We start from the raw sequence: 27,958 nt of genomic DNA, 5'->3' as shown, positions 1-27,958 counted from the left end.
CTCTGTGGCACCCTGCGCTGTGACCTGTACTCTCCCACCAAAGGGTCAGCTCTGGTGGCTGGATGTGGACCGAAGGGAACACCTCTCCAGCCCTGGCACTCCCTTGGTGGCTCACTGTGAAGCCCTAAAATCTGCAGAGGTCCAGGTCAGAGACACACAATAGGCTCCACTGGGCTTCACCCTGCCTTCCCGGCCAGATCCCCACCACACACACAGCCAATCTGAGGCCTGGGCGGCTCCCCAGCCTTTGCTGCTTCTCTGCCCCTGGGAAATAAGAGTGTAGTTTCAGAAACACTCGCTCCAGGGCTAGAGGACAGACGCATTGCTGTGGGAAATTGTCTTAGGGATGAAAATGGAATCAAGCCGGGCTGGTCTTAAACTTTGCTGAGTCATGGGCCCCTGTGAGAATCTGACATATGTTCTGGTCCCTTTGGCCACTTTTGCTCAGAATCATACACAGACTAAAAGCCTTGTTTAAATCCTCCATTTAAGTAATGAGAAACTGAGCCCCAGGGAGGGGCAAGGACTTGCCCTTGATCACATGGCAGAACCTGGGCTAGAAGATAAGCCCCCAGATCCCAGCAGCAGCCATAAGAGGCCTGTCCCCCAGGGAAAGGCCAGAGGGAAGAGAGGACACAGGTGGAATTGGGTAAATAGTTTTAATGTGTAACAGCAGGCCAAATGAAACAAGACACCCCCAAGGCCCCAGCCCTTTTCCCATGATGCCCTCAGACCTGTGTGTGGGTCAGCCCCACGCCTGCCCCAGCCCTGAGGCCCACAAGTCCCAGGGAAGGGTGGGAAAGGAAGGTGGGTAGCTGGGAGTTCAGCCCCAAGAGTTCAGGGAGGCAAACACGGGCTAGTTGAATTTGGCCTTGGAAAAGTCCATCTCTGGATGTTGATCCATGAACCTGGGGAGGGAAAGTAGGAAGAAGGTGAAACAGGCCATCCCTCTCCCCCACATTAGTCCCTTTCTCTTAGCTCCCCACATGAGGTCTAAACCCTTTAGAACGCTGAGCAACTTGGAGCCAGGCCCCAAGGACTCTCTCTAAGGCCCATTTGAGGACCTGAGGCTGAAAGCTGAGGTGCCAACACTGGCACTGTTTTTCTGCCGGTGACAATGACCGCCTGTTACCCCTTCCTACCCTGAGGTGGCCTTGCCCTCAAGATGACCTCACCAAGTGATTACGGGAGGCAAGCCAAGGCTACAAAGCCATAAACTTGGCTGGCTCATCCTGGAAGGGGCAGGGCAGCTCCTGTGTTCCGCTCAGTACACACTCGTTGCTGTCACCCAGGTACAAGCCCCAGACACCTTCCCCAAACCCCCATCTCTCAGTTGCTCACTTCTTCAGAATCTCCTGTTTCTTCTGCTCATCTGAGGTGGGCAGCCCCATGGACTTCTGTCTCTGGTCGTACATCATCTTCTCCACCATGCTGCGGGTCTCACTGTCCAGGTCTGACAGCTGGGGGGCAGGCATTGACAGGGATGGGTGAAGCTCTGGGGCCACCTAGGCCCCTCACCTCCCAACCGAAGCTCCCCAACCGGCCAGGGCTCACCTTGGAGTTCTCAGGATTGATCTTCTTGGTATTGATCTCGGGGTCACTGGACACCAAACGGCTCCACCACTCCATCTTGTTGATCTGAGAGGAAGAGGAGGACCACCGGGGGATGGGTGGTGGCTTGCTCTGTGCCCTGGGAACCACCACCCAACCCTTCCAGAACCAAACTCTCTCCCAACCACATCCTGCACTGGGGACCTGCGAAGGCCTGTACTGGGACCTAGGGTGCAAATGAACAAGACCTCTGCCCTCCCCAGTGGCTGGGGGAGACAGACACGGAGACAGTCACAAATCAGCATGATAACGGAAAGAATAAAGTACAGAAGGAGGACTTCCCTGGTGGCACAGTGGTTAAGAATCCGCCTGCCAATGCAGCGGACACGGGTTCGATCCCTGGTCCGGGAAGATCCACATGCCCCGGAGCAACTAAGCCCATGCACCACAACTACTGAAGCCCGGGCGCCTAGGGCCCGTGCTCCGCAACGAGAGAAGCCACCGCAATGAGAAGCCCATGCACCGCAATGAAGAGTAGCCCCCACTGGCCGCAACTAGAGAAGCCCCATGTGCAGTAATGAAGACCCAGCGCAGCCAAAAAATAATAAATAAATAAATAAAATAAATTTATACCCAAAAAAAAGTACAGAGGGAGATATTCATCCAGCATGGAGGGAGAGGTCAGAGCAATACATGGATGGGCTAGGCCTTTAAGAACATGCAGTAAACCACATTAAAAAGCAGGGAAGGACATTCCAGGTGGGAGGAAGTGCAAGTGCAAGGGCACAGAGGCAGCCAAGGCCAGTCAGGTAGGCTGGGTCAGGTGGTATGTGCCATGGATGCCTTCCTTGGACCCCTGGCACTTTACAGAGACCACATTCATTTACTGGTGTCTGTAATCCCAGCTCTCTGAGGGTGTAAGGGAGGGAACATAGGCTTCCTCAGGGCACAGTTTTCTACGTGTTGTTCACTGTTCTCTCTCCAGTGCTTAGAACAGTCTCTGGCACGTAGTAGATGTTCAAGTATTTGTTGAATTGAATGCATGTACAAACCTAATGGAAAGGAAAAGGCTTTGGTACTAAGGACAGTCCTGATCCCAACTCCACCTCCTCCTAGAAGCAAAAGCCTGGGCAAATCTCTGAGCTACCCTTTTCCTGACTCTAAAACTAGACAGACCTACTTTAAAAGTCTCGTTGTGGGCATTAAAAAAGGTATGTCCATCAGGCCCCCAGCACGGTCTCCGAGTTCATGAGCAGCCCCCCTCCCTAAGTCACAACACAGGCCAGGAGACGGGGCTTCTCGCACCTTCTCCAGATGCACCGTCACCACCTTGCCGTCCTCGATGAGCCACGAGCTCTCCTCCACCTTCACCTCGTTGTAAAGCTCCCCGTCCACGATCGCCGGCTGCCCCTTGAGCCCCACCCGGAGGCGCCTCCGCTGGATGTCCACCACCACGTCCTTCCCCTTCAGCCGGAAGTTCACGGGGACGGGCACTGCCAGCTGCACGGGGCAGGAGCTGTCAGGAGGGGCCCCGGGCTGGCTCCCTCCCCTCAGCCCCAGCCCCTGCACTCACGTCCAGCTCCGACAGGGTCTGGGTCCAGCGGTAACTGGGCAGGTCCGCCCCATTGCCGAAATTGGGCTTCAGCTTCCCTTTGTCCTTCTCGTCCTCCTCCTCCTCAGCCTCCTCAGCCTCCTGCTCACAGTTGGGGTGCTCAGCTACTTACTTGACAGACCTAGACTGAACCCCACTGGGCCAGGCCCAGGGCTGGCACTGGGCATACAGCCACAGAACAGTACAGACCTGGCCCCTGCCCAGTCCACGGCCCACTAGGAGCCAGAGGTAAAACCTGTTCTGATCTCTGCCTGAGCTCAGACTGCTAGACCGTGTGACAGCTGGGGGACGGTGACAGTCAGAGATGGACCCACGGGACCCACCCAGCTGGCAGTTCAAGCCAAAGGACTTAGGAAGAAAGCCCAGCACAGAACAGGTCATGAGGTGGCCATCAGTAGGGCTGTTCTAAAATAAAACCAGGCTGACAAATGATCAACTTCTTTTTTCTGTGTCTCTAGGGTTGAGACCCTAGTCTCAGACCAGAACTTCTGCAAAGCCAAATGAGTGCCCCAAGGATTATGTGGGAAGCTGGACTCAAGTCAATGGGAGGAGCCCTGAGGGGAACATGCCCCAGGTGTGTCAGAGTAATCCACCATGAAGGGCCAGGCTGGGCCCACGGACCCAAGCCCACCCAAATGGCGCCTGTACAGGCACTGCCCTCCCTGGCTCTTGGGCTTTCCTGCCAAGGCTTAAAGCCAGTGGGTTTTTTTTTTTTTAACCCACTTTGGTCCAGTGTGGAATCTTGAAGTATGGGGAGGATTCCCAAAGCTAAGGAGGGGTGGGGTGGGGAAGGGGAAGGCTTTCCAGAGAAACGGAAAGGCTGAAGAGTCCCCGGAAGTTCCCAAGCCCCCTGCTAGTCCTGAGCAGCCCTAGTCCATCTCACCTGCTTCCCTGGTGAGCCGAGACTGCCGTTCTTGAGCTGGGCTTCATGACTCTCTGCATCCTTTTTCTGTGGCAAAGGGCAAAACATTTGGCAAGAGGGCACCCACTTCTAGTGCCAATGGGGATCAGGGGGGCAGGGGAGAGAAGCCCACTCCTACTTGGTCAATTTCCAGCTGCAGCCTCTCGGCCTCCTCATCAGTCAGTTCCTTGATCTGGGGCCCAGAGGTCTCTGACTTGGCCTCCTTGGCCAGCCTGGCTGCCCGCTCCGCTTTCTCCCGCCGCTCAGTCTCCTGCTGAGCTCTCTTCTCCCGCCTGGCCTTCTGTGCCAGCTGGTTGTGGTGGTTGAAGGTCTGTGTGATAAGCTGAGGAAGGAAGAGAAGGCAATGAGGCATCAGGGGACGGGACATGTCCCAAGACATGAGGCCAGTCCTATCTCTATTTGCTAAGTGCCTGGGCAAGGCACTGCACTCAGAACCTCAGTTTCCACATCTACAAAATGGGATTTAATACACACCTATACCATTGAGTTGTAGTAAGAATACCTGCAAAGAATCTGCTTCAACAAACAGCGACCACTTTAAAAAAAACAAGGCAGTCCAGGGACTAAGACTCAACACTGAAGCTGGACAGCCTGCATTCTGATCCAGGCTTTGTCACGCACTAGCTGTTGTATTTTTGGCAAATTACTTAACCTGTTAAGAGCTTCAGATTCCTTATCAGCAAGGATGAGTCCCTACCTCACAGGGATGTTGTGCAGACCAAACGATAAGTGCTCTGAAAAGTCCTTCATTGTGGAGTGAAGCTGTTAGAAGCAGAGCTCCAGCCTCAGCCCCTCTGAGAAGCTTTTCCCCAGCTCTCAGGCCAGAGACCTTTCTTAAGGGAAAAGGTAGTCTCCTCCTCTCCTCAGCCTGCAAGCTATCCATTTCAAATCCTACCTCTCCCATGAAACCTTCCCAGGATGCTTCCAACGCACATCCTGCTAGCGGCTCCTCCTGTTGCCCAACAGCAACCCCAATACTGTTGCCACCTGTCTGGCTCTGTGGCCTTGAACAAGTAAACAACTTTGACACTTTCTAAGCCCCAGTTTCATCAGCTCTCATTACATGTGTCACCTGGCTGAGGCTAACTCAGTGTCAGCTGGTGGAAGGTGGGGAGAAGCACCTTCTCTGCTATGAAAATACAATGGGAGAAATGGTTCTACCTCATGTTTTACACCAGCTGCTCTCAGAGTGTGCTCCCCTGACCCACAGCAACAGCGTCACCCAGAATTTGTTAGAAATGCTAAGTCTCAGGCCCCACTCTAGACCTACTGCGTCAGAAATTCTGGGGATATGACCCAGCAATCTGTATTTTTAACAAGCCCTCCTGGCCAATTCTCGTGCATACGTGAGAGTCACACCTACATTTGAGATCCTGGTCTACTCCTACCTGTGTGACCCTGAGGTCATCTCTCTGTGCTTCTATCTTATTATTTCTAAAAGCAGTCTTACATAGCTATTCTTTGCCTATAGTATCCTTGCCCCAATTCCCAGGTTGCCTGGCAAACTCCTACTCATCCTCCAGGACCAGCTCAAGTGTCTCTTGAATTTCACCTCTTCACCTCTGGCAGGCTCAGGAATTTACCCAACTTAGGAAACCCAACTCTGTGTCAACCCACACACCTGGAGGAGGCCTCATAGGGCACCCCCCACACGATCAGCGGTCAACAAACCATCTTTCAAGAATCTCTGAGCCATAGCTGGAGGGAGAAAGGGATCTGCAAGAGCTGAGGGGAATCACGTGGGGCTCAGGGTCACTGGAGTCAGCCATGGGCTCCCAGATCTGGGTTCTGCCAAATGCCCTGTGGCCTCTCATTCATTTGAGGCCAGTTCCTCCTCTTACCCTCAAACCTCCAACCTCACACCACACTGCAGGGATGGGTGTTCTCAGCTACTGCAGTAGCTCCACACTCTTCAAGGTTAAACGGTACCAAAAGAACGCCCAAACCAAATGGCTTAACAAAATGAGGTGTAAGAAAGAAATGAGCCACCTGAAGGCCACTCTGCTTCAACAGAAGGGCTCAGTCATGGCACAATTACGCCAGCAGAGGCTGTTCCACCACAGGGCCTTGGTCCCAAGTCCCTAATCAGGACCTTGAACTCCAGCCATCTGCCAATGAGTGGCCAAGGGGAGGCAGGAGTGGAGCCATCCCCTCTTCCAGCTCCAGTGAATCATGTTACGTCCCATTCCGTCCTGTTCTTTCCTAGCTCCTGGAGGTTAGATGAGGGCAGAGCTGAACCACCAGGCACAGTCAAGGCCAATCACAGCAGCCTCTGACCCCCTCCTCCCAGTCTCCTCCCACCAGCTTTACCCAGGCCCAGCCCCAGGTAGAGATCGCTGGGAGCACGTAGCCTACGCAGGAGTACCAACTGGCAGGCTGTCAGAGCCAAGCTTCTGTCACTGGACACATCTTTGGGAACCACAGACCAGCAGAGTGGGGAAGCGGTAAGGAGGGTTGGGCCAGTTCTAAAAGACAGCCCCAGACTGCTAAGTGGGCATACCTGAACACAGCACTCCCTGACCTTGGCTGGGCGATAGGGGAGCAAAGGGTGGTTCCCACCAGCCTGGCCGGGAGACCCCAGAGGGAAATTTAAGCTAAACCCAAAGGCATGAGGTCCTGAACCTGACCATAGGGCGGGGGGACACATCTGAGGGAGAAGACACACTCCTGTTCTAGAACTTCATATAAATGGAATCATTCAATATGTGCTCTTATCTGTCTTCCTTTAAAAGGCTGAATAATATTATGTGTATATATGACATTTTGTTTATTCATCCATCAATGAACGCTTGGGTTGCTTCCACTTCTTGGCTATCATGAACAGTGTTGCTATGGGTGTACAAATCTCTCTTCAAGACCCTGCTCTCAATCTGGGGGGGTATACACCCAGAAGTGGGATTGCTGGATCATATGATAGTTCTATTTTTAATTTTTTTTTTTTTTTTTGGCTGTACGCGGGCCTCTCACTGCTGTGGCCTCTCCCGCCGCGGAGCACAGGCTCCGGATGCACAGGCCCAGCAGCCACGGTCCACGGGCCCAGCTGCTCCGCGGCATGTGGGATCCTCCCGGACTGGGGCACGAACCCGCGTCCCCTGCATCGGCAGGCGGACTCTCAACCACTGCGCCACCAAGGAAGCCCTATTTTTAATTTTTTGAGGAACCGCCATACAGTTTTCCACAGCAGCTGCACCATTTTACATTCCCACCAACAGTGCACCAGAGTTCCAATTTCTCCACATCCTTGCCAACACTTGGTGTTTTCTGGGGTTTTGATAGAAGCCATCCTAATGGGTGTGAGGTGACGACATCTCGTTTGTGATTTTCATTTGACTTTCTCTAATGATTAGTGATGTTGAGCATCTTTTATAATAAAAAGTTTTTAAACAGCTATGATAATTCACTTTTACCAGCAATGTCTGAAGAGTACCCTTTTTTCCACATCCCTGTAAGCAATTTTTAAAAAAATATTTTTGTCAGTTTGACCAGAAAAAAAAGGGCATCTCACTGTTCCTTTCTCCTACATTTCCTTGATTACTACTGAATTTAAGCATCTTTTCACATGTTCTTCATGGAACTGCCCGTTTTTCTGTTTATCCTTTTCTTGTCAATTTACAAGAGTACCTGCATATTAAGTTGGCTATTAAATTTTATGTCCTCTGCAATGCATCTTTTCCAGATCTATTGTTTTTCAACTGACTTCGTATGTCATTACGTCTCTTTTGCCACACATGTGTTCTATGTTTGAAGAAGCAAACAGCTACCTTTTATTCTGTAGTTTCCAGGTTTCTATCCTTGCAAGGTCTCCTCCACACAAGGTTATACATAGTTTCCCAGCTTTCCTTACTAAGCTCTTCTTGATCTGCAATTTATTTTTAGATATGAGTAAAACAGATGGTACAGTATGGTACACGTTTTGCTTTTTTACCAGTAGCCAGTTGTAGCAGCATGAATTATTAAATCGTCCTTTGCCTACTGAACTGAATTACCTACCTTATGGGACACATCTTAAATCCTCATACGTGCTAGACTTTTTCTGGATTCTCTATTCTGCTTCACTAGTCCATTCGTCTCTTCCTATGTCAATAACATACTGATTAGATCATTATGGCTTTATCCGAATCCATAATGCCTAGCCCCAAAGCTATAAAAACTAAAAGTATTTTTGTATTTCTCTAAGTTTGTAGCATGAAGGTATTTACAGTCATTTACAGTGGGAGTCATATCTCCCACTTGGTACAAATATTGATACACATTTCTCTGTAGAAATATTAATGTTTCATTACATGATGCTGCTCCAACCCCTGGACTGGGGTACTATACGTAATGTACAACATATGCACTGTATTGCCTCCTAAAATCCAATGAATTCTAAATGCCAAAACACATCTGGTCCCAAGAGGTCCAAAAAAAGGGTCTGTGAACTTGTATCCTCATGTGCCAGCCACACTATATGACCTCTTTTTATCCTTAAAACAGCCCTGTGAGGGAAAGATTATCCCCTCTTCCAGGGAAGAAAAATGAGGCTCAGAAAGTGATTCACCCAACAACACACAGCTGTCAAGCAGGAAGAGGGGGAGGCCAGGATCCATTCACATCTGCCTATAGCTCCAGAGAACATGTTCTTAACCAACGCACTTGGAAACGATGCATCTGGTGGCCTGGTGCACAGTAGGTCCCCAATACAAAGAAGTTACTGGTGTTACAAATGGAGACCAGGCAGGAAGGCTAGACAGATTTCTGCCTGCCTGAGAGTCGGACCAACCTCCTGGGAAAGAGCTGACTCTAAGGGAACAAAGAGCCAAGGAGCATAACGAGGTCTAAGAGGGACCAGCAGACATCCAGTACACAGCAGTGACACCATCATCCCGTGACACCTGAGACACCACTTCTCAATATTATTCATCTCTCTCCCTTCTGCCTGCTATCTTACTCATCCTTCACACCTCAGGCACCTCTTTCTCATCAAGTCTTCCTTGAGCCCCCAACCTAGGTTAGTCCCCATTTTATGCTCCCAGGACTTCCGCCCTAACACCCATCACTTCTTCATTGTCTTTTTTTTGGGGGGGGGCGGTTTGTAAGGGGGCTACACTGTGAGATCCATGAAAACAAAGACCATTGTCTGTATTCACCTCTATAATCCTGAAGGCTCTGTCATAGTGGCTAACACAGGCAAAGTGCTTAGTGCTCAATAAACATTAGTTTACAAATGAATGAATGCAGATATTACAAGGTCGTGGCCCACAGAAAAATGGGAGGTGCTAGTGCTAATACAGAAAGAGTATTTGAGCCACAAAGGGCCCTACAGGCCAGTGAGTCCTCCTTCTTCCATTTTACACATGTGAAGATTAAAAGGACCAGAGAATTGGTGGGAAATCAACCAGGCCACACAGCTAGACCAAGAACCCAGGACTCCTACTCCAGGCCAAAGTGTCTATAACGGAGTAGCCTCAGACCATCAAGACACATTATCAAGCATTTCAGCTTGTTAGAAACCTGAAGCCACAGAAAGCAGTTTGCAAAATATCTCCTTCTTGTTATTATGTCTCTTAAATTTAAGTGAAAACAAATATCAAGGTTATAAAAATCACGGTTCAGTGAGGTGACATCATTTACCAATCTTCAAAAACATAATCACAATCTAAGGAATTAGAAGATGTTCAAGGTATCAGAACCCATACCACAAAACACAATTCTCAGGAATCACCTCACATCAGTCAGGATGGCCATCATCAAAAAGTCTACAAATAATAAATGCTGGAGAGGGTGTGGAGAAAAGGGAACCCTCCTACACTGCTGGTGGAAATGCAAATTGATACAGCCACTATGGAGAAGAGTATGGAGGTTCCTTAAAAAACTAAAAATAGAGCTACCATATGATCCTACAATCCCACTCCTGGGCATATATCCAGAGAAAAACATGGTCTTCAAGGATACATGCACCCCAATGTTCACTGCAGAACTGTTTACAATAGCCAAGACATGGAAGCAAGCTAAATGTCCATCAACAGAGGAATGGATAAAGAAGATGTGGTGTACACACACAGACACACAGACACACACACACAGACACACACACACAGACACACACACACACACACACACACACACACACACACACAGAGGAATATTACTCAGCCATAAAAAGGAATGAAATAATGCCATTTCCAACACCATGGATGGACCTAGAGATTATCACACTAACTGAAGTTAGTCAGAGAAAGATAAATATCATATATCACTCATATGTGGAATCTTAAAAAGTGATACAAATGAATTTATTTACAAAACAGAAATAGACTCACGGACACAGAAAATAAACTTATGGTTACCAAAGGGGAAAGGGGAAGAGGGATAATCCAGGAGTTTGGGATTAACACACTGCTGTATATAAAACAGATAAAAAACAAGGACCTGGGGCTTCCCTGGTGGCGCAGTGGTTGAGAGTCCGCCTGCCGATGCAGGGGACGCAGGTTCGTGCCCCGGTCCGGGAAGATCCCACATGCCGCGGAGCAGCTGGGCCCGTGAGCCGTGGCCGCTGAGCCTGCGCATCCGGAGCCTGTGCTCCGCAACGGGAGAGGCCACAACAGTGAGAGGCCCGCGTACCGCAAAAAAAAAAAAAAAACAAAAAACGAACCTACTGTATAGCACAGGGAACTATATTCAGTATCTTGTAATAACCTATAATGGAAAAGAATCTGAAAAAGTATATATATATATATATATACCTGTATGTGTGTGTGTGTGTATATATATATATCTGACTCACTTTTCTGTACACCTGAAAACTAACACAAGATTGTAAATCAACTATTTCAATTAAAAAAAAATTTTTTTTAAACCCTGCAATTCTCAAATCCTTGAACTTTTGCTTACAGCATCTGGGAAGACTGGGATAGCCGGCTTTGAGTTTTCCTATATCTCTGTCTTCTAAGCTCAATTTCTAACATTTGCCTACTCTCATCTCCCAGCTAGGTAATTAGATAAAACCTCAATGGAAAAGGAACCAAAAAGCATGGTGTCAGGGGCAGAAGGCAGTTTTACAACAGACTCTGGCTCCAATCCTGGGTCTCCCATAACTCAGCTCAAATATTTGGACAACCCTGGCTCTCCCATAACTCAGACCAATTTCCTCACTTGTAAATGGGGATAGTAACATCTGCCCCTCTCAAACTTCTAGAGGACCATGGGGATAGGGCAGATAAGCACTTGGCAAGGAGAGGGGCTTCAATAAATGACAGCTTGCTTCCCTTCCCCAACTCTTTGCCCTTGGCATTTTACTTCTGCTATAGGTTATTATTATGCCAAAGGAAGGCCAAGTAAGCTCTTCTTCTGGAGAAACAGAGCTGCCCAAGGGACAGTGGTCACCAACACTCACCTTCTCTGCCATCCCCTCTTCTCCTCCAATGAAAAAGTCTGTTTTGCGTCGAAGGAAGCTGAAGAAAGTGTTCACGAGCTGAAAGAAGACAAAGACCAAAGCTGTAGAGATGCCATATTGGGAGCCCCTCACCTACACAGAAGCCAACTTCCTTAGTCTAGAAGGGAACTTGGGACTGGACTGTTTCGCCCCGAGCCTCCCCACTGAGAAAACAGGCCCTGACTTAGTCACTTCTGCCAGGAAGCCTAGCCTAACCTTACCTAGATCACCTGAAAGGCAGATTTCTCATTTCTTGTGTGCATGTGTACATGTGTTCCACATTTTTTGTGGTGCTAGAAGCAGCCTGAGGATATTGGACACTCCTCTGCATCCAGGGCTTGAAACACCTGGGATCCAGCTTTCCTCTCCACAAAATAAAAAGCCCATCCAGAGTGGCACTGGCTGAGTTACTGGGGCAGAGCTAGGAGGAGGGGAACAAATGAAGCCACTTCAAAGAAGGTTAAAGGGGCTTCCCTGGTGGCGCAGTGGTTGAGAGTCCGCCTGCCGATGCAGGGGACATGGGTTCGTGCCCCGGTCCGGGAGGATCCCACATGCCGCGGAGTGGCTGGGCCCGTGAGCCATGGCCGCTGGGCCTGTGCGTCCGGAGCCTGTGCTCCACAACAGGAGAGGCCACAGCAGTGAGAGGACCGCGTACCGCAAAACAAAACAAAACAAAAAAAACAAAGAAGGTTAAGACCAACTAACTCTGGCTGGGTTATCAGTGCAGCCAAGTCATTTAAGAGCATTGGTCTGGGTATCAGACTGATACACATTAGCTCTGTGGCCTTGGGAAAGTTTCTTAACTCCACAAAACAGAACCAGCAGCAGGACCTATTTCTAGGGATATAAGTGAGGATCCTCTGTGAGGACCAAAGGAGGTAATGGAGGTGAGGTGCTTAGCAGTGTCTCGCCCAGAGCAAGAGACCCTCTGCGGGAGAGTGAACTCCTCACAAGCAGGCACTGTGAACCATGACTTTGTCTACATCCCCAATGCCTAGCACCAGATCTGACTCAGAGTACATGCTCAATAAAATTTTTGCTGAATGAAAAGACCTAGTAGTGACCTAAGATTAGCACATATAACTAAGCCCCTTTTTTTTTTTGGAGGAGAAGCCAATGTAATGGCTAGTCTTTATTGGAAAGAAGAAACTTTACATTACATTTTGAGTGAGTTAGTGCAGGGGCTCAGTGGGCCAGCTGGTGGGGCACCAGCGTGTAATGGGTTCCACAGCTAGGGCATCGCTGGGCCTCGCCTTTATGCAGCCAGAACCAGATGACAGCACTGTTGTCTTCTTCACAGATGCAGCCCACTATCCGCATATTGGTGATGGAGGGGACTAAATTAGGGTCTTCCTTGGTACCTGAGGCTGCCTTTGGGGCGAGCATATTGTATGGGTCTAGCCCCTGCGTGCAGCCAGCATGACCTCCCTCTCCAGCCCAGCGGCCTGCTCATCATCAGTAGGAACACCACCTCCAGACGCCATAGAGTGCACCACGGAGACTCTGCTGGGACCGCGGGCCCTCAGGGCCTGCGTGGCCAGCGCTTCAGCTCCGCGCAGTAACCTTGAAGCCTTCACGCCAACTAAGCCCTTTTATTTACCCAAGTGAGTGGTTCTAAATCTGATGCTAGAATTTATCTCAATGGTTTCAATTCCTGCTTCTAGACACTTTTTCAATTCACTCAAAAACGAACTCACTCCCAAATCCAACTGTGTCAACAATTTAGGGGGGTGGGGGATGGGAGCCTTTCACATCTCCAAATTAATAGCACTCTTCCCACCTCAAAGGGCTTAGGAGTCCTTGGTCACCACAGGCACCTAAATGAGAGAATGGGAATGGAAAGCTCCATGAAAACTTGTCCCCAGAGAGACACAGAATCAGAAATGGTCTGTGGAAAGCACACACTGGCCTAAGGATTCTGGTCCCCTCTAGGTCAGGACCCTTTTGGATGATCTTGGGCAAGTTCCTTCAGTTTCTTTATAGAAAGACTGATTTTGATAGGCTTTTCTACCTTTTGAACTTTCCATGGTTCAAAACAACCAACTCTAGAATCTCGACTAGTTGGTTTTTATCCTTCATACACTACGTGTTATTGGGTCTGGTCACTACGCATGAATTATGTTCTTGTACACATCAATCACTCAACAGATACTTGTTGAATGTTCAAGCCTGATTACTGAGAATTCCTCACTGTCCTTCACTTCAAGACTGCTCTCCTACAAGTTCAGGAAATAAGGATTCGTAGCTCTGTCTCAAAGAAAGAAACTGAGGCCTGGAGACGTGGAACGGTCTCAAGCTGATAGGTGGTGTAGAACAATTGTGAACACAGGTCTCCTATTCCCTCATACAAGCCCTAAAAAGACCACGTGTTAACATCACCACCCCACCCCCACACACCGCACACATTCTTCCGCTCGTTCCAAGTCCTGGTACATGCAAATCTCAATGTCTAGAACAGTTCATCCTGAAGGATGCTCTTCGGGAGCGGCCAGCAGAAAAGAAACGGGGCCAGAAGTATGTGGGAGAAAAAGCGTGGGGGGCGGGGAGAGATCCCAAGACTCTGGGTCTTTTCAGGGGCGGGTGCAGGGACGCCGGAGCTGCTAAGACAGGAACTACTGAGGGGCCCCGGGGTCCCATGACTGATACGAGTGCAAGACTTGAGGCAAGGAGGCCAGGCCGGAAGCTGGAGTGCAGTAAGAATGCGGGGGGAATCCCAAAGCTCGCGAGGCCCAGCGGTGTATCTCGGCCCTTGAAGGCAGAGAAGGGCGGAGAGAGCGTGGCTGGGGCATCCCGGGTGGGCCAGGCCGAGCCAACGCCGCACGGGCCGTTACCTCCTGCACGCCGCCCTCGTGCTGCTGCGCCATGGCCAGCAACATGCCGTCGAACCGATCCTCCTCCTGCTCTCCACCCATCGTGCCGGCCGCTAGCCACGCTCCGAAATCTGAGCTCCGCACACGCGTCCCGCGCTCTCCGGTCCTTAGGGTCGCGTCCGGTCCAGCCGCTCTAGTCCTCGGCCTTCCGCAGCGGAGCCGGAAACACGCACACGCCCCGCCGCCCAGGCCCGCCTGCTAGTTCTCTCTTCCCGCCTCTCTTCCGGCCTGCAGCCATTGACCGCGCGGCAAACAGCCCGCTTCGCCGGCCATTGGTCAACTTGCTAAGCCAATCAAAGAGCTCGTCAGTGAAGCTGTGGGCGGAGACGAGGGCCCCTGAGTTTGGTGTGAGTTGCTATGGTCACCAGACGCTTTTTATGGAGCCTTCCAGAAAGCCCTGGGCCCAACTCCCGCGGGATTGGAAGCTAAAAAGGCACGAACTTTGTTCCTATGGGAATGACCTCCCAGCTTGTAGAACAGTGAAGTGGAAAGTGTTCTTAGTCATCTCTTCTAACCCTTCAATGAGTCAATTGAGGCCCAGAAAGGAGAAGGGACTTGCCCGAATGACAGCCTACCTCCGGCATCATCACATACTCCATACAAATTTGAAGGGTCCCCGAGCTTATAAGGGCTCTGTGCTTGGGTTAATGCTCTTCTGCTGAACTCCTGAAAATTTTTTTTTTTGGCCCCGAGGCATGCGGGATCTAGTTTCCCGGCCAGGGATCCAACCCCTGCCCCCCCGCAGTGGAAGCGTGGAGTCGTAACCGCTGGACTGCCAGGGAAGTCCTCTTAAATTCTCAATAATTTTTGAACAAGAGACTCCACATTGTCATTTTAAACTGGTCCCTGCAAATTATGTGATGAGTGCTTTATTCAACGTTCACTTCAATTAATGTGCGGGACGGGTCCCAGCCATCTAAGGCCAACCACTTTACTTTTGTATTGAATTTCATCATCTTAGTCTTTTCAGGGATTCTACTCTTATTATCCTTTTCTAAATCTCCTGCATCACAATCTTCTTTCTTCTGGATCATCCCTTTCAACTTATAAACGCAATTCAATGTCACTTTTTTTTAAAATAAATTTATTTATGTATTTACTTTTGGCTGCGTTGGGTCTTCGTTGCTGCGCATGGGCTTTCTCTAGTTGTGGCGAGTGGGGGCTACTCTTCGTTGAGGTGTGTGTGCTTCTCATTGCAGTGGCTTCTATTGTTACAGAGCATGGGCTCTAGATGCGCGGGCTTCAGTAGTTGTGGCGCACAGGCTCAGTAGTTGTGGTGCACGGGCTTAATTGCTCCGCGGCATGTGGAATCTTCCTGGACCAGGGCTCAAACCCGTGTCCCCTGCATTGGCAGGCGGATTCTTAACCACTGCGCCACCAGGGAAGCCCGTCACTTCTTTTTTTACTATTCTATGACCCCACCTTCTCCTCCTACCACCCCAATTTTCAGTTCTCTTTCGCAGCAAAATTTGAAAAGATTGCTTGTTTCTCCACTTCCTCACCTTCCATCTCTTTTTTATTTACTCTAATTAGTCTTTTTTTAATTCTCTGACCAAGGTTACAATGACCTACTTATTGCCAAAGCCAGTGGACCACTATTGCTTTACTTGACTTACCTGCATTTGACACAGTTGACCCCTTCTTCCTTCTGGAAATAATTTTCTTTTTCCTTAGGCTTCTGTTATGGACGGAACTGTATTTCCCCCAAATTCCTATGTTGAAACCTTAACTCCCAGTGTGACTGCTTTTGGAGATAGGGCTACTTAAAGAGGTAATGAAGGTTAAGGGAGTTCGTAAGGGTGGGGCCCTAATCCAATATAACTAGTGTCCTTACGAGAAGAGGAAGAGACCCCAGGGACTCATAAGCAAGCAGAGGAAAGGCCATATGAGGCAGCTATCAGCAAGCCAAAGAGAAAAGCCTCAGGAGAAAGCAAACCTGCCAACACCTTGATCTTGGACTTCCAGCCCTGAGAACTGTAAGAAAATAAATTTCTGTTGCTTATCACTCAGTCTGTAATAGTCTGTTATGGCAGCCCTAGCACACTCATAGAGCTTCCATGTCACCACACTTACCTGGTTTTCTTCCCACCTCACTAACACTCTTTCTCAGTGTCCTGACTTACTCAGATTTATAACTGTTGGGAGCTCTGTCCTTTATCCCCTCCTCTTTTCCTCTATCTATACTTTCTCTGTAGGTGATCTCTTTTTTTTTTTTTTTAATTTGGCTGGCTGCATTGGGTCTTAGTGCTAAGATCCCTTAGTACACGGGATCTTTTTTTTTTTTTTTTTTTTTTTTCTGTACGCGGGCCTCTCACTGTTGTGGCCTCTCCCGGTGCGGAGCACAGGCTCCGGACGCGCAGGCCCAGCGGCCATGGCTCACGGGCCCAGCCGCTCCGCGGCATGTGGGATCTTCCCGGACCGGGGCACGAACCCATGTCCCCTGCATCGGCAGGCGGACTCTCAAGCACTGCGCCACCAGGGAAGCCCGTACACGGGATCTTTGTTGAGGCATGCAGGATCTTTCGTTGGGGCGCGCAGGCTCTTCTTTGTGGTGCGCAGGCTTCTCTCTAGTTGTGACATGTGTGCTCAGTAGTTGCGGCACGCAGGCTTAGTTGCCCGTGGCATTGTAGGTGACTGCATGATGCCTCTGGCCCAGGCCTCTCCTGAGCTCCTGGAGAATCCCACTTGGGTCGATTAACAGATATCTCAGAACTCACATGGCTGGTGATGGATGGTGGTGACGGTTGCACAACAATGTAAATGTACTTAATGCCACTGAACTATAGACCTAAAAATGGTTAAAGTGGTAAGTGTAATGTTACGTATATTTTAACACAATAAAAAATTTATAACTTTATGAGACAATCTGAAATTTGAATTCTTAATAGATATTCTATTATATTCAAGAATTATTTTTATTTTAAAAAACCAACATGGCCAACACTGATGCTCACACACACACACACACACAAATTCCTCCCAAAGTCTTCCCCACTGAGCTAAATGGCCCCTTCAAGCACCAATTTGCAAAAGCCCAAACCTCCACTCATCTATGCATTTGGACGAGCCAAAATCTGACCTCATCTAATCCATTAGTAAGTCCTGTTAGCTCTCCCTCCAAAATATACCTTGATTCTGTCTCCTCACCTTGCTGTGTGAAGCAAGATGCTGTTACTACTCCAGTCTAAACCAGCATCATCTCTTGCTTGACGTCTACTCCGACAGCTTCCTCTCTGGTCTCCTCACCTCCTTTCTTGTCACTTTGTAATCCATCCTCCACCCAGCAGCCAGAGCAATTGCTCTTAAGGATAAACCAGGTTTTGTTATTCCCTTGCTTAAAATTAGCCCTATTAGGGCTTCCCTGGTGGCGCAGTGGTTGAGAGTCTGCCTGCCGATGCGGGGGACATGGGTTCGTTCCCCGGTCCGGGAAGATCCCACATGCCACGGAGTGGCTGGGCCCGTGAGCCACGGCCGCTGAGCCTGCGCGTCCGGAGCCTGTGCTCCGCAACGGGAGAGGCCACAACAGTGAGAGGCCCGCATACCGCAAAAAAAAAAAAAAAAATTAGCCCTATTGCCATTGCATTCAGGATAGATTCCAAGCTCCCAACCATGGCCTCCAAGGAGCAGCAACATCAGGGCCCTGCCCACCTGTCCAGTCTCATCTTGTCCCACACACTCCCCTTCACACACCAGGCTCCCTCCTCACTGGCCACTTTTACTTCCTCAAATGCCCTGTCCTAGTTCCTAGGCCTCTACCAGCAACTCCTTTTCACCCATCAAGTCTCAACCCAAATGTCACTTCCTCTGTGAGGTCTTTACTGACCTTGAGATACAGATTAAGTCTCCATCTCCATGATTTTTGCTTTCAAAGTAACTTGTGCTCATCCTGTGTAATTACTTACCACAATTGAAATATACAGTTAAGAAATTTTGGTTCTAGGGACTTCCCTGGTGGTCCAACGGCTAAGACTCCGTGCTCCCAATGCAGGGGGCACGGGTTCGATCCCTGGTTAGGGAACTAGATCCTACATGCATGCCACAACTAAGAGTTCACATGCCGCAACTAAGACCCAGCACAGCCAAATAAATAAATATTTTTAAAAAGAAAGAAAGAAATTTTGGTTCTATATCCATCCCCTTTCCCTGGAATATAAACTTCAAGAAAGATAGAAACTGTCTGATTCATCCGAGCATTCAGCTCAGAGCCTCAAATGTAGAACCTCAATAAATATTTGTGGAATGAATAAATGGTCTGTGCCTGTTACTGTTGACTCTCATTATAGAACTTTTCAATAAATATTGGTAAAATTTATTTTACAAATTGGTAAAATTTATTGGTAAAATTTAAGTGCCCAGTACCGTACCAAACACTTTATAAACATTATTTGACTTAACATAATGCTCCTATGTTGTTATCTCCATTTAGGGGAGGAGAAAACAGGGCCAGAGAAATGAAGTCATGTGCCCAAGCCCACACAGCTGAAAGGGTAGAGCCAGGATTCAAACCCACGCAGCCTGACTCCAGCGCCCACACACTTACCCACTTCTTATCTCAGAGTTCTGCCTCCCTGAACTGGCATTCTGATTTTATAAATCAGACCCAGGTGCTTGTTTGATGTGACTCCCCGCTGAGAGACCTAGGCCTGATCTTGAGCCCTGGTAAATTCACTGAAATAATAAACATTGCCCAGGAAGGCCTCTTGGTGATAAGTCAGCCTCCCCTAGTCTGACCCCATCTATATTTGAACACCATCAACAGCAGGTAAGTGCGTGATTACACCACCGTGTGCTAAGTTCTCTATTTGGGGGGTGAACCCGATGACCTGGGAACTCAGGGAGCGAGCAAATTGTTCTGCCAAAGAGGTGGAGAGGGAAAAACTGTGAAGCCTGTGCTAGACCATAAAGGGTGACCAGGAACTTACCAAACAGAAAGGGTAACAGAAAGACATCCCAGGCACAGGGAACAGCTTGGAGGCACAAAGTTGCATGACGTGTTCAGAGTATGAAAAGGCATCTAGTCCTGACCCTGCCTCCCAGTTCCAGTCCTTAACCCAGGCCCTCTGCTGCCCAGGGTTTCCCAGCTGCATCCTCAAGTAGTCAGGCCTCTGTACAGAGCAAGAGCATACGTGTGCACCGTGGTCATAGGATTGCAAAGCACTTTCACCCACATTGCCTTGCGGGGGGCACTTTAATTTACAGATGATGCCCAGCCCAATGCCTGACGCTGGGCAGTAGGTGCTCAGTAAGTGTCACTGTTTAGAATGATGATGGTTGTTGTCCCTGTTTGAATAGTAACACCTTCGTCCCATTGTCACATGACGATTAAATGAGATAATTATTGGGAAAGCACTTTGTAAACCATAGAGTGCTGTACAGATGAGAGAGTGTTGTCATGACCTTTTCCTCCAGAAAGCCTTCCAAATTCAAGCTACTCAGCCCCGTGGCTCCACTGTAGGGTTCCCGCCCCCCACCGACGCTCCCTTGTTAGAGCTACTGGGAGCAGGGCTGTCTCTCCCTCCTCAGAATGGGGCCTCCTCAGGGCTGGCCTGTGTCTCCCCATCACACTGAAGACCCCCAAGAGCCAGGCTTATCTCCTCTATCAGACTAGGGTCGCTGGGGCCTGGCCTGTGCCATCCCAATTAGGTCTGGGGTTCCTAGAGCTGTGTCTTCCTCTTGAGACTGGGGACTCCTAAGGGTTGACCTGTGTCTCTCCCTTCAGATAGAGGGCAGCTGATGGACCATCTTCCCCCAAGAGGCCTCCTACCCCTCTGAGTGAATGGCCCCAGTCAGGCTCCAGGCTGTGGAGATCCCAGCTGAGGCCTTTCCTCACCCTCCAGGGCCTCCAGGGCTGACCCTGGCCTTCAGGCCACACACAGGGCTCAGAAAACACAGTTCCTCACAGTGCAAAAAAAAGCAAGACTTAAAACCCGGGATCCTAACTTCCAGCCCAGCTTTTCCATGACCCCCAGTGAGGGTTCTCCTCCCTCCTCTGGGTCTCCTCTTCCTCAGCTTCTTCCTCAACCTCTTCCTCTAGGAAACAAGGGTGAAAGCATCAACAATAACAATAACAATTGTCCTCTTTTACAGAGCACTTGCTGTGCCAGGCACTTTATGTTCTCACAGCACCTAAGAAACGCATTATTAGAAGCAGGTTTGCTGTGAAACTAATGAAGCTCTAATTCCAGGACCTTGCGTTTGCATGGGCCCTTCCAAGGCAGCAATGTCTTCTTAGGTCCCAGCAATGTCTTCTTAGGGTCAAATACATGTATATTTTTTTCTTTTTAATTTGCAAAAAATAAAAATTTAAACTACAACTGGTCAAGATCACTGTTTTTTCCCACTCTATCCTTCTTCCCAATACAAATTATTCCCAAGGCACCTGGAAGTATGCGGGTGGTGGAGGAGAAACAAGGATTTGTATGGAGCAAGAAGCAAATCTGTGCAAAATTCTTTCGATCATTCATCACTAAGTTGTCATTTCATATTGACACCAACTCTAAAAGGAAGTTCCCTCCTATAAGGAATAGGCAGCATATGCAATTATAAATGTTCCATGCATGTTTTTCTTTTCCAATAGGCATTACACAATGTAGAATTTATAAAAATTCTGATTACAAACCTACAAGCAGTACTACAGGTAGCAAATACTGGGTTGGCCAAAAAGTTCCTTTGGGTTTTTCTGTAAGATGTTATGGAAAAACCCAGATGAACTTTTTGGCCAACCCAATACATCTATGTGTGAAAGGGCATGTTTTACATCTCCTTACTATCAAGAATAAAACTTAAAAAAAATTAACATTGCAAGAGGAAAGACAGAATCATCTCTCTATTCTCACTGTAGAAATTTATTTTTAAAAATCATTGACAGCTCTACCTCCTTCTCTTCCTTTGTCTTCCTGAAAATGTCCATCCTAAAACTATTGGGTAGAAAGGAACAAGGGAAAAGCACACACCAGTGAAAGAGGGCACCACGGTGGCCTCAGCAGGGGCAGGAGGGTGTCCTCAAAGAGCAGCGACCTGGCGTAGAGGGACAGGCCCAGCAGGGTGAAGAAGTCCATGAGTGGGAGGGGGCAACCTGACCCGAGGTATCAGAGCCCAAGTGGGGAGAGGAAGGCATCTTAGAGCAAAGAGGGTTGTGGCGGAGACGGCAGATTGGTTACAAATGGAGGCTTGATCCAATGAGTAAATAAGTTAAAAATAATGAAAACCAGATTTCTCAATGTCAGAGAAGAGAGGTATAATATAGAAAGGGCGAAACCTAGAATGAATCCCATTATAGTGGATTAATATTACAGGTAATAGTATGAACTCATGTTTTTCAGTATGTGTAAATAAACATAGGTATAAAGGTGTGTGTGTGTGTGTGTGTGTGTGTGTGCGTGTACATTCCCTAACTCTGGAAGGGCTGGGAAGCAGTGGCACCCTAATAACGATTAATAGATCTTCGTTTCTAAATATGATTCTGGTACCCAGATCATGGTGGGGTTTTTTGTTTTGTTTTTTTTGGATTTTTTTGCGGTACGCGGGCCTCTCACTGTTGTGGCCTCTCCCGTTGCGGAGTACAGGCTCCGGACTCGCAGGCTCAGTGGCCATGGCTCACGGGCCCAGCCGCTCCGCAGCATGTGGGATCTTCCCGGACCGGGGAACGAACCCATGTCCCCTGCGTCGGCAGGCGGACTCTCAACCACTGCGCCACCAGGGAAGCCCCCAGATCATGGTTTTTAAATACTATTCTCTACTAAAAGATTAAATCAGAGCTACGCATAGTACTAGTTGATTCCAAGGGCTGGAAAAGTGATATCTTCATATACTAGGAAACAAAGGATGTTCAAAGAGTAATGGGGGCATGTCAAAAGGACATAGACTCCAGCTTAAAGGGGATCCCATCGGCCAAGTCTGTGACAATCTGAGCATCAAAATAAATAACGATAGTAACGACTACAAGGCACTGAATAAAATAGGAGACCACGAATTCATAGTTAAATACAAACACACACAAGTACATTCAATGTATGAGGAGGAATGTTTACATAGTTTCAAAGTACCTCCTCAAGAAATACTGATTCAGGGACTTCCCTGGTGGTCCAGTGGCTAAGATTCCTCGCTCCCAATGCAGGGGGCCCAGGTTCGATCCGTGGTCAGGGAACTAGATCCCACATGCTGCAACTAAAGATCCTGCATGCCGCAAGGAAGATCCCGCATGAGCGGCAACAGAGATCCCGCGTACCACAACTAAGACCCAGTGCAGCCAAATAAGTAAATAAATATATATATATTAAAAAAAAGAAAGAAATACTGATTCATTAAAAAGGGGGAAAAAGTAACTGGTATACAGAAGAGTCTGACAGAAATTCCCTTAATCAAGTGACCAAGTGAACCCTGGGACAAATGGAAATGTGTCCTCCCTGATATATCAGGGTGTATCAAGAACACAACATCACTTCCAGGGACAGTCTAATCACAAGAAAGCCACAGACAAACTCCAATTGAAAGCCATGAGACAAAATAACAACTCTTCAAAAGTTTCAAGGTTGTGAAAGGCAAGGACAGACTAAGGATAGTTTTCCTGACCAGTAGGAGCTAGAGTGACATGGCGAAGAAATGCAATGTGTGATTCTGGACTGAGCCCTTTTACTATAATGATTTCACTGGAGCATTAAAGGCGAAAACTAGAGATTAGATATTAATTTCCTGATGTTCAATGAGATTAGATGTTAACTTCCTGGTTTTATTCAATGTTAATTTCCTGATGTTGATGATTATGTTGTGGTTATGTAGGAAAATGTCCTTGTTTGTAGGATTTACACATTAAAGTATTTGGGGGTGATGGGGCTCAGGTTGGCAATTTACTTCCAAAGCGTTCAAGGTAAAAAAAAAGTTCCCTGTACTGTACCTGCAACCTTTCGGTGTTTGCGTCAGTTTCAAAATAAATATCATTAACATGTGAAGAGGCGAGTAAAGAGTGTGCAGCTAAAATATGTAGGCAAATATTGTCAGGCAATTGATCAGTAAAAGTACTTTGTTATTCTCCTGGGTTTGTGATGTTTGTACTTTGTACTGATTTGTTTTATCATTTATTAAATGTTCACTTTCACACCTGATTTTCTATTCTTAATGAAGGCCCTACAAAATTGTATCGGCTTCATGCCCCATAAAACCAATACTCATGCGTGGGCTTTCTTACTACCCTTTTAAAGATGAGAAAACTGAAGCGCAGAAATATAAAGAGACTTGCCCAAGGTCTCTCAGTTAAGTGATGAAGAAGAATTTGGACCCAGACAGTCTGACTGTAGACTCTCCTTCCACGGGATGTTGTGAAGACCCAGTAAGATAAAAGGGCATTAAAGGAACTTTATAAACGTAAGAATGAAGATTATTATGCAATTGTAATTGCATGAAAGATGCGTGCCTGTCTGCTGGGGCCTGTTTGCCTTAGTTCCTTAGTCAGAGGGAAGGGGGAGCAAAGTCCTCCTACTGTATGCCAGAAACTGCTTGGAATTCAACACGTAGGATCTCACTTTGTCCTCACAGCATCGCTGCAAGCAGGCGTTGTCCCGGATGAAGCTTCTGAGGCCCACAGAGATTTGGGGTTCAGCCCACAGTCACATAACTGAAAAGTGATAGAGCCAGGAACAGATGCCAGGGATGGTGATGGCTGCCCAATAGTGTGTTAGCAGAAGGGTTGCCAGGCTGGGCTTGCCAAGGTCTACAGACATAACGCAGCCAAGGAACTTCCCACGAGCTCTCACAACCCATGCCCCAGCATCTGAGACAGATGCCTGGGACAGGGGAGCCATATGGTTGGTGGCAGAGCAACGTTTCTGCCCAGATCATAAATGGGCAACATCTGCAGACCAGGAAGCAGCAGCAAGGCAGGGGCCCAGGTAGTCACCAGCTCTGGCTGCACAACTGGGGCAGTGGGTCCAGGGGAAAAAGCAAGGACTTTGGAGTCAGACTGGTGTGGGCTGTGTCTCTTCTTAGTGGTGTGAACTTGGGCAAGTCACTTTACCTCTTTGAGTCTCAAAAAGTAAGAATCGTGCGTCATAAGGAAGCTCTGAATATTAGAGTGGGAAGTGCCTGGCACATAGTAGGTGCTCAGTAAACAGCAGTATTTCATTGTCATTCTGCAAGGGCTTCTCAGCAGATTTGGCCCCTCAGGAGCTCCAGGAATCCAGGCTGGGGAGAAAGAGCTCTTAAGGACCTTATTCATGCAGGGCCCCCCAGAACTGGAGGAAGAGGAAGGCAGCCTCCTAGACTGCACAGTGGGCAAAGTCCTCCCAGCCCCCCAGGATCCTGGCTCCCTTCCCCGAAGCCTATTCCTCACCAACAACAGGAGTAGGGCCCCAAGGTTAGGCAAACAAGTGAGCGATAAGGCGCTTCCAGGCTGGGCCTTGTATTCAAGGCTTGTCCAGCTCTGGGGCTGGCTTCCTAGCTGAGCGAGAGTCCTGCAGGCACAAATAGGGCCACCTGCCATGGCCACCTGCTGATTGTGCACCTGAGGCCTTGGTGCCCTGGTACAGCCTGGGTTAATGACCCTGTTTATCCACTTGAATCATCTGATAAGGGGCAGCAGGGCCAGCAGGCAGGTGACCCTGTGCCCTGCACCCGCTGCTTCATTGACTGAAGTGATATCAGGGCCACGTGGAGCTTCCAGGCCTCCCTCCCCCGCCACTTCCCCACCGGTCCTGCCAGGGTCAGTGTGAGTTTCTTTTTTTTTCTTTCAATGAACATGACTTCTGGAGTCAAGGTTGTTGGGCGGTTCCCCCCTCCCTCCCCCATTTGTGGATATAAATAGCACCCACAGCACAAAGCAGGGGGCGGGAAAGCCTGGAGGAAGGAGGAACAGATCCGCAACCATGAGCTCCAGCCAGCCAGGGACCTGCCCATGCCAGGGTGCTGCAGGCCGCCCAACCATTCTGTATGCACTTCTGAGCCCCAGCGTCAGGGACTGGCCCTCTGTGCCCCCAGCCCGTGGCCGCTGCCTGTGCAGGCAGCATCGGCCCGTCCGGCTGTGTACTCCCCATCGCACCTGCCGGGAGGCCTTGGATGTTCTGGCCAAGACGTTGGCCTTCCTCAGGAACCTGCCGTCCTTCTGCCAGCTGCCCCCCCAGGATCGGCGACAGCTGCTGCGGTGCTGCTGGGGCCCCCTCTTCCTGCTTGGGTTGGCCCAAGACACTGTGACCTTCGAAGTGGCTGAGCTCCCAGTTCCCAGCATACTCAAGAAGATCCTGCTGGAGGAGCCCACCAGCGGTGCAGGCCGTGGCCAGGTGTTGGATCGGCCCCAGCCCTCACTGGCTGCAGTGCAGTGGCTTCAGTGCTGCCTGGAGTCCTTCTGGAGTCTGGAGCTGGGCCCCAAAGAATATGCCTACCTGAAAGGGACCATCCTCTTCAACCCTGGTGAGCTCCCAGACATTCCTGGATGGGCCAAGGCTGGAGGGGGGGCAGGGCCCAGCCAGGGACAGCGCCTTCTAAGGGCTTGACATCTGTGATCACTTTGGGTCCTGATTATCACCAAATAGTCATCTCACAAAAGAGGCTCAGAGAGGCTAATTGACTTGGTGAAAGCCACACAGCCAGGTAGGGGCAGAGCAAGAATGGGGACTCAGGTCTATTCATATCAGTATCTAGTCCTTGCCACTCTGCCTAAGAAATTGCCCTGACCCTCAGGGAAGGTGGGAGTGGGGAAAGGGAGGGTGGGCAGACACAGCTGTGCCCCAGTCACGCCTTCACGAGCGGACTGCATGGGGAAGTTCTGAAGGTGAAACTCTGTGGGTTCAGAAAGACCACATAGAGAAGAGGAATAAAGATGAAGGGGTGTGGGGGAGGAGAGGGAGGAGTCCCCATAAACTTCAGCTGGGAGAGCAACGGATAGAGGAAGTGTTCTTTGTAACCTGGAGAGCATCTAGATGAGAATTCCTCACCAAAGGCCCTCGTAGAATGCATTATTATAATTCATTATAATCATAGTGAATACTCATATTAACTTACCATATGTTAGGTCCAGTTCTAAGACTTTTACATATACTAGCTCATTTAAACCTCATAACAAGCCTAGGAGATAGGTATTATTACTTATCCCAATTTTACCAATAAGGAAACCGAGGCACAGAGGTTGAGTAACTTTGTCCAAGGTCACACAGTTAATAAGTGGCAGTGTGGGATTCAAACCCAGGCAGCCTGGGTCTTAACCATTGCTCTATACTGCCTCTCCATAAAGGATGGAAAAATGAAGTGATAAATAAATAAATGAAGGAGGTAGTAATGGGGCCTCAAAGGCCAAGCCGGTGGCCTCCAGTCTTGGGCCAGTCTTGCCCCGTGGTGTCAGAGTAGGCTACTCACCAGCCATCTGTGCCTCCTCTGCCCGCAGACGTGCCAGGCCTCCACGCCTCCTCCCACATCGGGCACCTGCAGCAGGAGGCGCACCAGGCCCTGTGGGAGGTCCTGGAGCCCTGGTGCCCAGCAGGCCAAAGCCGCCTGGCTCGTGTCCTCCTCACGGCCTCCACCCTCAAGTCCGTTCCACCCAGCCTGCTTGGAGACCTGTTCTTTCACCCTGTCATTGGAGACGTTGACATCGCTGGCCTCCTCGAAGACATGCTTTTGCTGAGGTGACCTGCTCCAGCTCAAGCAGAGACTGGGTGGAGGCTGGCAGCACTGATTCGGCCTGGTTGTTCCCTGGGTGACCCGGTGCTCCCAGAGGCTTCCCATGAGCAGCTGGTCCCGGCCCAGCCAGGTGGGCTATGGGGCCCTCACTCAGCCCAACCCCATCTTGGCCTTCCTTGGTTTGGACACAGTGCTCCAGCTGTCTGGCCAGCCCTTGGTGGTCCCAGAGCCTCTGGGCCAAGACTCCTATCCCTTCCTGGGACGGGGTTGGAAGTTTCAACTGCTCATTGGGCCAGGAGTCCTATTGACTTTGTACAGAACTGACTTAAGTTATTGGGTTTTGTAATAAAAGGTGTGATACACTTGGAGCCTGTCACTGTAATTTGTACATGTGGAAGGGACCCGTTCACCTCCCGAGCCACCCTGCCCCTGTCAGTGGGAGCCCAAGAGGAAGGAACTATAAGTGGCACAGAAGCCAGACCTCAGGAAACTAGAATTTTAATTTTTCAGAGTGGGATGATGATTTCATTTCTGGGGGTGAGATTTATTTCACGTGGGTCTGAGTTCAGGGGGCAGTGTCAGTTCAGGACCCTCTCATGTCCTTGCCTTTATCTTAGGGGGTAGGGAGTGTCTCTCCCTGTCTTCAAATCCCCTGCTGACCCCTCCTTCAGCTCCTGCCCCGGCCTCCCTCTCACCTCAGTGAGAACTGCCAATTATAGCCAATAAGGAAAATGAAGCAGCCCATTTCCAAATTGAAACAGACAGGTTACAGGAATTTCTTCAGTTTGGGATCATTCACTTCCCCCATTCCTTCAGCGGACAGAGGAGTCTAGTCCACAGTTCTCCCAATGGAAGGGGGCAAGGGCAGTTAGGGCTGCCTGGAGGCTGCTTGGAAACCGGAGCAGACAGAGGCTTAGTTGCCACACCAGCTGTTAAGTCTGAAACACACTTCCATGACAGTTGGCTCATAGCCACTGCCTGGAGCTCCC

At 49.3% G+C, this 27,958-nt stretch overlaps 2 protein-coding genes and 1 pseudogene across 3 annotated transcripts; 1 reads left to right on the top strand and 2 right to left on the bottom strand.

The window, feature by feature from the left end:
* Positions 1–650: 650 nt before the first annotated feature.
* On the bottom strand, positions 651–14,517 carry NUDC (nuclear distribution C, dynein complex regulator). The gene is made up of 9 exons (XM_079940330.1): positions 14,331–14,517; positions 11,461–11,538; positions 4,204–4,407; positions 4,047–4,112; positions 3,125–3,244; positions 2,857–3,051; positions 1,555–1,638; positions 1,342–1,460; positions 651–908 (listed from the first exon to the last, which is right to left on the bottom strand). The coding sequence occupies exons 1-9, from the start codon at positions 14,409–14,411 to the stop codon at positions 857–859; spliced, it is 999 nt and encodes a 332-aa protein (XP_079796456.1). The 5' UTR covers positions 14,412–14,517; the 3' UTR covers positions 651–856.
* LOC307192000 (cytochrome c oxidase subunit 5B, mitochondrial-like) lies at positions 12,592–13,526 on the bottom strand (annotated as a pseudogene). The gene is made up of 2 exons: positions 13,511–13,526; positions 12,592–13,081 (listed from the first exon to the last, which is right to left on the bottom strand). The product of its transcript is annotated as a cytochrome c oxidase subunit 5B, mitochondrial-like (transcript).
* Positions 14,518–25,195: 10,678 nt separating the features above from the next.
* NR0B2 (nuclear receptor subfamily 0 group B member 2) lies at positions 25,196–27,326 on the top strand. The gene is made up of 2 exons (XM_079931305.1): positions 25,196–25,766; positions 26,737–27,326. The coding sequence occupies exons 1-2, from the start codon at positions 25,226–25,228 to the stop codon at positions 26,976–26,978; spliced, it is 783 nt and encodes a 260-aa protein (XP_079787431.1). The 5' UTR covers positions 25,196–25,225; the 3' UTR covers positions 26,979–27,326.
* The last annotated feature ends 632 nt before the right edge of the window (positions 27,327–27,958 follow it).

Source organism: Stenella coeruleoalba (genome assembly GCF_951394435.1).
Source record: "Stenella coeruleoalba genome assembly, chromosome: 1".
Classification (NCBI taxonomy): domain Eukaryota; kingdom Metazoa; phylum Chordata; class Mammalia; order Artiodactyla; family Delphinidae; genus Stenella; species Stenella coeruleoalba.
Note: the sequence above shows the minus strand (reverse complement) of the source record. Positions and strands in the feature narration are given on the sequence as shown.